The 12,178-nt window shown below is 40.7% G+C and overlaps 1 protein-coding gene across 1 annotated transcript in view; it reads left to right on the top strand.

Moving 5' to 3' along the window:
• nkd1 (NKD inhibitor of WNT signaling pathway 1) overlaps positions 1 to 12,178 on the top strand; it is a 98,002-nt gene that overhangs the window by 69,357 nt on the left and 16,467 nt on the right. The window contains exon 5 of the mRNA XM_063066892.1: positions 7,519 to 7,622. Within this exon, the coding sequence (XP_062922962.1) occupies positions 7,519 to 7,622 (104 nt within the window). The remainder of the gene's footprint in view (positions 1 to 7,518; positions 7,623 to 12,178) is intronic.

The following is a 12,178-nucleotide window of genomic DNA, read 5'->3' as shown; positions in this document are numbered from 1 at the left end:
GGTTGTCTGTAGCTCATCATGGATTTTTCTTTTAACTTCTTCAGGAAGACCCTGTAGTTTGGAAGCAACATGCTAATCCTGGGATACCTCAATGTAAAATATTAGAGGAAAAAAAGAGCTTCCTAACATATCTGGGGATTTCAAGATGGTGCAGTCCTGTATATTTGTTACATTACAAGCTGTAACTCATCAACACTCTTGATCTTCTCATTATAAGGATACTGATGGACTTTTACCACTGTACCATTGAAAGCATACTCACCAACTACATGTCAGTGTGGTATGGCAATTGTCCCGTATTGGACCGCAAAGCAATTCGATATCTCTCTGTCTATCTACCAACTGCATGTCAGTGTGGTATGGCAATTGTCCTGTATTGGACCGCAAAGCAGTCCAGCGTGTGGTGAAAACTGCCCAGCCAATTATTGGCACTCAATTGCCCACCATTGAGAACATCTACCATAAATGCTGCCTGGGCAGGGTGAAAAGCATTATCAAGGATGCATCTCAGCATAACCATGGACTTTTTACTCTCCTCCCATCCGGTAGGTGCTACAGGAACCTCCGCTCCTGCACCAGCAGGCACAGGGAGAGCTTCTTCCCTGATGCTGTGACCCTGCTGAACCTCACATCACAGTGCTAAGCAGTATTGCACCCATATTGTACTGTCTCAGTACTTCTACATTTGTGTGCTGTAGCACTTTTTATTGGCAGTTATTTTGTAAATAACACTTTTCTTTGCATTTCTGGTCAGATGCTAACTGCATTTCATTGGCTTTGTATCTGTACTCGGCACAATGACAATAAAGTTGAATCTAATCTAATTATAATACCTGCTGCGATCAGGAGAGTTACGTGAAGTGGCCTTGGCAGTCCTGATCCCACAACGTTTCTCTGTCTCATGCTGAAACAATAAAGCAACTGACTGGCTTACCTTCAAATTGTATTGTACTCTGTATAATCAGCGAGCCATCTCTGAAACCTTTAAACTTGTCTAGCAACCTGCTAAATATGATATCAATTGTGCAGTTCTAGCAGCAATTTCAGTGAAAAATGTTCTTGATGATCGAGCTGATCCTTGGGCTGAATCAGTTGAACATATCAAACAGGTGTCTGGTGCTCAGTTACTCGCCTCAAATTAACATGGACAGTTGGGGAAATGAATATTCTGACTAATGTGTGCTTTCTCTCATCTCAACACCTGATTCTGTGCATAACAGGTTTTTGGGTCGAGCACACTGCAAGTTCCGCTATGTTATGTCTAATTGCTAGAGTTCCTGTGGCCTTGCTAACAATTTGAATTTTCTCTGCAAACTTCTGTGAGAGCAGAAAAGCTCGAGGTGTGCTTGATGAATGGGGAGTCCTGTCCATTCACAGAAAATAATGGAGAGTGCTGTTCACTTTAACTGTTACCAACATCACTGAAGATTAGTGAAGAGCATGAGAGAGTTCCTAGACATTGCTTACCAAAAGAATGGGACTTTGGCATGGCACAACAAAAACTTCTCGAATAGAACTTCAGCAAGCCCTGCGTGGTGAGAAGCTGAATCAAATGGTTACCCATGGTTACCCATGAGCCAACCAATACAGAGAACGGCCTAATTCTGCTCCTATGTCCTATGGCCTTGTGGTTACAATTAATTCAGATCAAAGCTGCTAAGGAAGCACAGTACTTCCTGCACTTTAACTACACAGCATCTGTGTGCTTAGAGTAAATGAAGGAAGAGAGGCGGAGCTCTAATATGCCACAGCCAACATTTTGCTCACTTTCCGGACTGTATTAGACACCAGACCTCAGCATCATTCTGAAACAAAAACAGAAATGTTGGAAGAAATCATTCAGTCAAGCAGCATCTGTGGAAAGAGAATCCAGTCAACATTTCAGGTTGGGGACCCTTCTTCAGAAGTGATGGAAGGGTGGATAGTGGTCAGTTTTCAAAACAAAGCAGGGAGAAGGGAGAGGTGTGAGACTATAGTAAGTACTATATGGAGTTTTGCTACAATTGATCGAGCGACAAGGCCCAAGACTACTGACTCTTTGGGAAGCATTTTAAAGAAATTGGATGAGAAAGGATCATATACATGATAAAGGGAGACAATGAGAGGGTAGATTCATTGGAGACGCAAGAAGCTACAGATTCTAGAATCATAGAACCATAGAAACTACAGCCCAGAAACAGGCCTTTTTGACCCTTTTTGGCTGTGCCGAAGCATTTTCTGCCTAGTCCCACTGACCTGCACACAGACCATATCCCTCCATACACCTCCCATCCATGTATCTGTCCAATTTATTCTTAAATGTTAAAAAAGAACCCGCATTTATCACCTCGTCTGGCAGCTCATTCCATACTCCCACCACTCTCTGTGTGAAGAAGCCCCCGCTAATGTTCCCTTTGAACTTTTCCCCCCTCACCCTTAACCCATGTCCTTTGGTTTTTTTCTCCCCTTGCCTCAGTGGAAAAAGCCTGCTTGCATTCACTCTACCTATACCCATCATAATTTTATATACCTCTGTCAAATCTCCCCTTCGTTCTTCTACGCTCCAGGGAATAAAGTCCTAACCTATTCAACCTTTCTCTGTAACTGAGTTTCTGAAGTCCCGGCAACATCCTTGTAAACCTCTTCTGCACTCTTTCAACCTTATTTATATCCTTCCTGTAATTTGGTGACCAAAACTGAACACAATACTCCAGATTCGGCCTCACCAATGCCTTATACAACCTCATCATAACATTCCAGCTCTTATACTCAATACTTTGATTAATAAAGGCCAATGTACCAAAAGCTCTCTTTACGACCCTATCTACCTGTGACGCCACTTTTAGGGAATTTTGTATCTGTATTCCCAGATCCCTCTGTTCCACTGCACTCCTTAGTGCCTTACCATTAACCCTGTATGTTCTACCTTGGGTTGTCCTTCCAACATGCAATACCTCACACTTGTCTGTATTAAACTCCATCGGCCATTTTTCAGCCCATTTTTCCAGCTGGTCCAAGTCCCTCTGCAGGCTCTGAAAATCTTCCTCAGTCTTCTCCACCTCCAATCTTAGTATCATCAGCAAATTTGCTTATCCAATTTACCACATTATCATCCAGATCATTGATATAGATGACAAATAACAATGGACCCAGCCACTGATCCCTGTGGCACACCACTAGTCACAGGCCTCCACTCGGAGAAGCAATTCTCTACTACCACTCTTTGGCTTCTTCCATTGAGCCAATGTCTAATCCAATTTACCACCTCTCCATGTATACCTAGTGACTGAATTTTCCTAACTAACCCCCCATGCGGAACCTTGTCAAAGGCCTTACTGAAGTCCATGTAGACAATATCCACTGCCTTCCCTTCATCCACTTTCCTCGTAACCTCCTCGAAAAACTCCAATAGATTGGTCAAACATGACCTACCACACACAAAGCCATGTTGACTCTCCCTAATAAGTCCCTGTTAAACTTACTGGCCTATAATTTCGATCCTTTTTTAAACAATGGAACAACATGAGCCACTCTCCAATCCTCCGGCACCTCACCTGTAGACAGCGACATTTTAAATATTTCAGCCAGGGCCCCTGCAATTTCTCCTTCAAGGTCCGAGGGAACACCCTGTCAGGTCCCGGGGATTTATCCACTTTAATTTTCCTCAAGACAGCAAGGACCTCCTCCTTTTCGATCTGTACAGTTTCCATGATCTCACTACTTGTTTCCCTTAATTCCATAGACTTCATGCCAGTTTCCTTAGTAAATACAGACGCAAAAAACCTATTTAAGATCTCCCCCATTTCTTTTGGTTCCGCACATAGCCAACCACTCTGATCTTCAAGAGGACCAATTTTATCCCTTACAATCCTTTTGCTCTTAATATACCTGTAAAAGCTCTTTGGATTATCCTTCACTTTGACTGCCAAGGCAACCTCATGTCTTCTTTTAGCCCTCCTGATTTCTTTCTTAAGTATTTTCTTGCACTTCTTATACTCCTCAAGCACCTTATTTACTCCCTGCTTCCTATACATGTCATACAACTCCCTCTTCTTCTTTATCAAGTTGCAATATCCCTTGAGAACCAAGGTTCCTTATTCCTATTCACTTTGACTTCTGGATCTGGAGTAAAGAATAAACTGTTCGAGGAACTTGGCTGGTCAGGCAGCATCTGTGGGAGGAAAGGAGCTATTGATGTTTTGGGTTGGACCCCTGCTTGAGATTCATTATCCTGTTTCCAATTCCAAAGTTTTAAGTTAATTTGTCATCGAAACACATATATGGAGGTGTAAGTCCCTCTTTCCGTCTGCTGGCCCGCAGGTCACCCTTGGGCAAAGTGTGGCACCTTCTTAGCGCCCCCCCCCCAACAATCAGGGTCACTTGAAGCCATGGGAACAGATGGTGGATGGTTGTATAAGCTGCTGGTGCATAATATAAGCTCTGGTTGCAGATAATTTCTGAAGAGTATTGATAATAGCTGGGGTCACCTGTCTTGTAAAGACAGTGCCCTAAAGAGGCAATGGCATACCACTTCTGTAGACGAATTTGCCAAGAATGATCATGGTCATGAGACCATAATCATCTACATCATTCCATACAGCATATAACGATGACAATGGCATATATGTCACCGTATTGATGGCATCCGTTAGTCTTGTGAGACCATGGATCTGCGCCTGGAAAGTCTGGAGTGTCCTCTCCAGGGCACAGGCCTGGGCAAGGTTGTATGGAAGACCGGCAGTTGCCCATGCGGCAAGTCTCCCCTCTCCACGACACTGATGTTGTCCAAGGGAAGGACATTTAGACCGATACAGCTTGGCACTAGTGTCGTTGCAGGAGTTGCCAGAAAGAGGTTGAAGGCAATGTTGGACTGCCTTAGGGACTCCAGCTCCGGATTTGTCCTCAGGATGTACTCCCGAAGCCTTTCCCATGAGCGGGTATGGCCGCAAGGCAGCAGAGGTTTGAAATCAGAGTTTTCCCTCTCTTAGATGGACTGCCTTCCCAGGCTGACAAGCTCCATCTAGCCGAAGCACTGGTTTTAAGGCACCAGGACCTGCCTTCGCCCCTTCTCCTGTCAGTAGAAACAGTTCCGCTGGGCTTAGAGGCTAAGCCACACGAGAAGGCTAGGAGTTGGACTTGATTGTCAGAGGCTATTTGTCACTGTATACCACCCTGAGATTCTTAAATGAATTCCAGCAACTGCAGTTTTATTTGTTTTCCTGAGCAATGTATTGTTGTAGAGGAGATTAATCACCAAGCAATTAACTGTGTAACTCACACACACACAATTACCATGTGTAGGATGTTAACTTCCATACTACCTCACTATGTGCAGCTGCTTGGGCAAGTCAAGATAAATGCGTTATAGAACTGACTCCATTGCACTGCCTCACTGTGGTCAAACCGGAGCAGATGATGTGAAGTGGGAACTTCTGGGCTTAATGGTGATTGTCAAAGATCTTGATAACCTGTGAACAGCTCACTTTTGAATGTAATTCATCACTAGTGTCACAGTGTGATAGAACACTACAGCATAGAAACAGAGCATTTGGCTCAAATTGTCCATGCTGGCCAATTTCCCCATCTAGGCCAATCCTATTTAGGCCTTATCTCTCCAAACATTTTCATGTGCCTGTCAAAGTTTAAATGATATTGTTGTATCTATTGACCACCCTCTGTGTGAGGAAATTGCTTCTCAGGTCACTTTTAAAATCCTTTCCCTCCCACCCTATCCTCTCTAGTTTTCGATTCTCTTTCCCTGAGAGAGAGTATTGAAACTTGCTTTAGTGATGAATATTGGTTGGGGAAATAGATGGAACTCAGCTGAAGTTGGATGCTCAGTAACCCCTCCTAATCATTTTTGTTGTAATTCGGACAGATAAAGCAAAATAGTGCTTATAGTATCAACTCAACAAAAAGAATACTAAACTGGATTGTTTAAATATTTTAATATAAGTAATTATGATGGCATTCTTCAAGAGAATACGGGTACTAAAATCCAATAAAAGGATTTGGACAAAGTTCTTTGGCTCTTTGTGTGCTATTATATGAGCAAGAACGAGGATCTATTTATATACAAATCTCCCTAATCCATGTCCTTGGACTAGGGAAGACAGAAGTCAGCCAGGGTTTCTGCTGTACTATCCAATAGCATGTGAGGTCTTGCCCTTTGGGTGAGGTAATGGAAGATTTTGGTATATGTAAAATTGTATCCTGGAATGAGTGCTGTCTTCGCAGTGTGAGAATGGTGTGGAAAAACGTATCAGTTTACAGTGGCCAACTTGTATTTGTTGACAACTTTTAAGATTGTTTACAGAATTGTTTAAATGACATTAAAGTTGCTTACTTGATGCATTAGTGCCACTTGGACTCTCCCTTTAATGCTGTTAATCCTAATGGCCCCTCAGACTGCAATAATAAAGACTTCAATCAATCTTCTGACATAAGAAAATATGCCTGAATTTTTTTTCTATAAGGAAATTAGAGAGTTACTGTTTGAAGGAATGGATTAACTAAGTTTAAGAAGTAAAGCAGTCACTTATGGGTTCAGGGGTGAATTATTGATGAACAGTAAGTATCTAGATCTCTTTGCTGGAGAATTAGAGACCTTTAAGCTTTGATTTCTTAACTTTAGATCACAGATGAAATATAAAATCTACTGCTTAGAAGACACGTTTCAGGACTTGGTGAACATTGTCACAACAGTACCATTGAAGTTTACGGGTATCCAGGGGCTGCCTGCTAGATTCTGTCAATGATGTTCAGGGCTGTATAGTTAAACCATGCTATAGAATACACTTGAATATTTGAGCCAGCTGCATTTTTAAGCAACGCGCTGAAATGTAATCAATCAATAAATAATGGGAAAAATAAATGTAAATTTATTTTAAAATGCAAAATATTGCAAATGATTTAAGTTGAGAAAATCTAATCTTTTAGAACAGCAGGAATTATGTTGCTGTGCTAAGGTCTTGTAAGATTCTGCAGAACAAAGTTTAGAAAAATCATCTAGAAGGTTTGTTGGTCTTGGTGAAGCCATTGTTCTCCTGTAGTGATTTTGTGTTTCTATGTATACTGTCAAATCATTATGTTGGAGCGCTGAGCTCAGGACTTGACACTTGATCTAAATCTAATTGAAGTAATTATGGAACTTATGAAAGTTGTTGCAACATTCTTTATACTGTCTGCATTGTGCAGATGAGGAAAGGGTACTTTTAATGAAAGACCAAAAATTTGTGAGGAATTGGGGGATTGGTTAGGGTTATATATTTATTGCATTGTGAGACACAAATGGAACATTTATTTCTTTTGTGTTTTCTATGATAAACTCTTGACATGTGATTCTTAACGTATTTTACTATGTTTTGCAGTAGTTTTATATTTTAGATATTAACATTTATAATTAGTATTTATATTTTTTATCAAATGTATGTAAAATGAATAAATGTACATTATTACCGCTTTTGAATGTATCTATTGAAATTATCTCTCGGAATGAACCTGACTACGAACGCAATCTTTGATTTTTGTCATTTGAAGTTGCCCTGCCTCCAGAGACCACGGATGGCTTCTTCAGTACAAATGAGAAGAAGATGGAAAAGGGAGCTGGACAGACTGGCATGAAGAAACAATTGAAATTTGAAGTGAGTTATGTCTACTTAACAATGTGTAACATGTATGAGTCAAAGATCTTGGTGGTTTTACTGTGCTGGAAACTGAAGGGAAATGTGTGTGATTGAAGACATTTTATCACTATGAATATTTTATAACTGCATTCACTCACACATTATCCAATTTATAATCTGGAAAGGGAAAAAGCAATTTTGTTATCTGTTTCATTTTTCAGGTAAATTCTATATGCTAAAGGTAGATATTCTAACTTCAATTACATACTGAACTATGACATCATAATATTGCATCAGGACAGTTGATGTGCTGTGGCTAATTTAGATTTTGCCCAATAATGTGAAACTTCAATGTAAATAAATCTAGGGAGAGTTAGACAGCTGTAGCAATATTGTCTCTTCCATACTATCATTTGAGATGTAAAATGTGTCCCCTTTAATTCTGTCAAGGCAGAATCTTAAAGGACAAAGATACTATTCTTTATTCAAAGTAATTCTGAATAACTTAAAAGAATACATGGGAGACCTGTATTAATGTGACTCATTCCATATCCCTTTCATATCACAAACCCCTTTATAGCCAATGCTCTTGTGTAGCATGAGAAATAGAGGCATCAATTTCTATACTGCTGTTTCTACAAACAGATTTAAGATGAAGTACAATTCAAGATGGTGAGATAATATGTTGGGGAAACTACCACACATCTTCCTCTACCCCACACCACCTGCCTTTGCTTCTTCCTTGAAGTAGTGTCATTGGGTCCTTTATATACCCCAGAGAGATTCCAGTTCTTTACTTAGAGCGTGACCTTTTGTCTTTGTTAAAATTCTTGCAATGGCCATAGGACTGACTTTGATGGCACGAAACTACTGTACCATGCCAATGGCTTTTGGAACCACATGGCAAAGGAAGCCATTGAAATAAAACTAAAGGAAAAGAATTTTAACAAAGACAATACTGTCTTTCTAAGTAAGAAATAGAATTCAATTGTAAAGAAGGTGGGAAAGCGTAAACCTGATTGGTTGAGGACTAATCAATCAGGACAAACAGACGGCTGGGGTATAAATACCACCGGACTAGAAACTCCCTGGGATCATCCATGATGAAGATGGCAGTGTTTCTCATTGAAGCAACAGTTAAAGTTGATAGCTGTTCCCGGCTGGAAGCCCGAGAAGAGAAAATGTCACACGCTGCAAATATTCAGTAGGGCAGCCAGCATTGGCGGAGAGAGAAACATGTTTAACATTTCAAGTTGATGTTCTTTTATCAAGGCAAGTGAAATATTCTCAACCTGTAAGACTAATATTACTCTTCTTTCCACAGATGTTGCCTGCCCAGATATTTGTAGTATCTTCTGCCTTTATTTAAGTGGATAAAAGGTCAATTTGGTGTAAGAGTAAATGGGACAAGCAGAACAAGTGTAAATGGGAGAAGCAGGACAGAAGCCCCCTGAGAAATAAAGCATAGATGCTGGAAATTTGAAATGAAAGTGCTAATTATTTCAGATTGTTGAACTCATTGCTAGGTCCAGAAGGCTGTAAAGTGTCCAGTCAGAGGATGAGGTTCCACTTCTTCACCCTTGTGCTGTGCTTCTTTGGTGGAAAACTCAGACAGATTTATATATTGGAGTTTCAGAGCTTGGGCCTTAGTCAGCTGAATGATGGATGAATTAAAGTTAGAAGAGCTAGAACTCCAGGGGAAATCTCAGAATCCTCTGAATTTTCTGACTGAAAGACATAAAGGCATGTGAACTTAATAATATTTCCCAAAAGATCACTTGTGGTTCCCAGGCAAACCCGGCCATATTAAGGGTGGATTCCTTCCGTTCATCCATCTCTGCTCCAAGTGACATGAAATTTTACTCTTACTGATTTTATTTTGAAACACTTTATATGCACCTCATGGACAATAAGAGTTACTTCTATTACAAAATGAAACACTGCAAAAGGAAACTGGAGAGGGAAAGGAAAAAAAAACATCTTTCAGAAGTTGCAGTATAAGGAAGCTTATAAAAATAGGAAAATATAGTGTATCCGTTATTTATGTCTTTGGCTCATTTTTTCTTGACTATGTCAAGCATCAGCAATTTGCAAAATTAATAGATATATGTTAAGGATATTCATCAAACAAGTAGCCCAGTTACAGGCTATGGGAGGTATAATTTGGTGAACTCGCTTTCAAACTTCACTAATGTTTGGACTGAAGGCTTCTGTATCAACAATTTTCACCACTGCTGTAGCTTGGGTATTAGTATGCACACATTTACCATCTCTTGAGAACACAGCCAAAATTTTGGGCGTGGCCAACTCTTGCTAACCATAAATAAAACTGAGAATTACCATCAGAGTCGCACCATAGACCAAGTTGCAATAATGAAGAAGCCGTTAAAGCATTGAATGAGTGAGAATCATGTATCATGATGGTGTATATTAAGTGATGACTGGAGTCTTAAATGCATGAGTAATATCCTTGTTGCTCAGGACACCGGCTTGCCAAATACACTGTCTTTTCCTCTTTAGAAGTTACACCTTAGTGTAAATCATAGTCAATAAAGAACATTCTGATATAAGCATTTTTGCTCTCCAGGTGTTCCAGGGTTGAGTGAGGCGCCAATGAAATGGCATCTGCTGTGGACCTGTTGCAGTAATAGGCAAATTGGAGTAGATCCCAGTTGCTTCTCAGGCAGGAGTTGATGTGTTTTATTATCATCATCCTCTCAAAACACATCTTCACTGTGGATGTAAGTGCAACTGGACAACAGTGACTGAGGCAGGTTACCACGTCCTTCTTGGGCAATGGTATGAGGGGAAGCCTGCGTGAAGCAGATGGGTACCTCAGACCACTAAACTGAGAGGTTAAAGATCTTGGTGAACACTCCAGCCAGTTGATCAAAACAGGTCTTTAGTACTTGGCTGGATACCCTGTCTGGACAGGATGCTTTTTGTAGATACACTCTCCTGAAGGCTGTTTGCACATCGGCCTCAGGCTGAAATCGCAGGATCGTCGGGGATTTGGGGAGCTTGTGAAAGTTCCTGTATCTTTTAATGAGCATATGAGCCATTGAACTCATCTGGAAGTGAAGCCCTGTTGTTGCCTATGTTGCTTGATTTTACTTTATAAAAGGCGATAGTGATCCTGTCCTGCCACAACTGTTGAGCATCCTTCATTGATTCAAGTTTAGACCAGAGTTGCCGCTTCACCCATGAGATGGCTTTCCAGAGACCATACTTGGACCTCTTGTAACTTTCTTGGTCATCAGATTTGAATGTCTCCAGTCTGGCCCTCAGCAGAGTGCAGATCTCATGGTAATACAGGGCTTCTAATTGGGGAAAATTCTGAATGATTTTCTGGGGATATACTCATCTATCACGGTTTTTATGAAGTCCATGACAACCATGGTGTATTCATTCAAATCCACGAATGAGTTCTTGAACCTGGCCCAGTCCACCGATTTGAAGCATTCCCGTAGCCACTCCTCTGACTCCTGCGACCACCTCCTTGTTGTTCTAATCTCTGAAGGTTTGCTTTATAGCCTCTACCTGTATACAGGTCGGAGAAGGACAGTCAAGTGGCCAGATTTCCTGAAATGCGGTCTGGGCATGGCATTCTTTATCTTAGTGTAACACTGGTCTAGTGTGTTGGGGCCTCTGATGCTCCAGGTTATACGCTGAAGATAATTGGGCAGGGATTTCTTCAAACAAATATGGGTGAAGTCCCCAAATGAAATGATGCATTTTACTCTGTTTGATGTTCATGTGACAAATAAAGCTAATTTTTTTTTCTTTTAATAGGACTGTCCTTTAATAACCAATTAGAAGTTCAGTACTTCTTCAGGAAAAAGCTGTTCCTATTTGGATAAGTCTTTAAATACAGGATTAGATCTTCAGTGGGAAAAGAGCCCTTGGACGATACATTTTCACAGGTCAATTTCCAGCTGGCTGGCATTGAGGATTGGCAATATTCCTGCTCTAGGATATTGATCTTGGCACTCTGACATTAGCACTGGCCAGAACTCGAGTCTCAGCTGCTATTAAACCTTTGACCTGTTAAAATTCAGGAATTTGAAGCAGCGCCCGTGCTGATCATTACTGGCCTCAATGGCTGTTATGTTATAGTAGATCTAACCTACAGGTTGGATCTGAATTCCACTAATGTGGACTGACATATAAAGGACCTTCTCTGGAAGTACATCTGTTTAACATGGTTTTTCCATGCCTTTCTGATGAAGTACATTCTTAATGATGTAGACCACAAAGGCAAAGACACATACATTTAATTTGAAAGCAATTGCCACTCAATATCATAGTTGTAATAGAAGCTCTTCTAAAGGCTGGTACCTGAACTTCCAATGTGGAATTTTGACATATAGACTAAGAAAGCCACATGCATAATCTTTAGTCTTTACAAGCTAGATAGTGAAAAATCAGCCACGATCATTGTTTAGTCGTAGCTGCTAGACTGCGTGTGCGCATGTGTGTGTGTGTGTGTGTGTGTGTGTGTGTGTACAAGCACAGAATCAGAAGGGACTGGATGATAGTGATGATAAACCTGAGGCACTTCAAACACAATTTCA

The sequence above is a fragment of the Mobula hypostoma genome, chromosome 14, assembly GCF_963921235.1.
Source record: "Mobula hypostoma chromosome 14, sMobHyp1.1, whole genome shotgun sequence".
Lineage (NCBI taxonomy): Eukaryota > Metazoa > Chordata > Chondrichthyes > Myliobatiformes > Myliobatidae > Mobula > Mobula hypostoma.
Note: the sequence above shows the minus strand (reverse complement) of the source record. Positions and strands in the feature narration are given on the sequence as shown.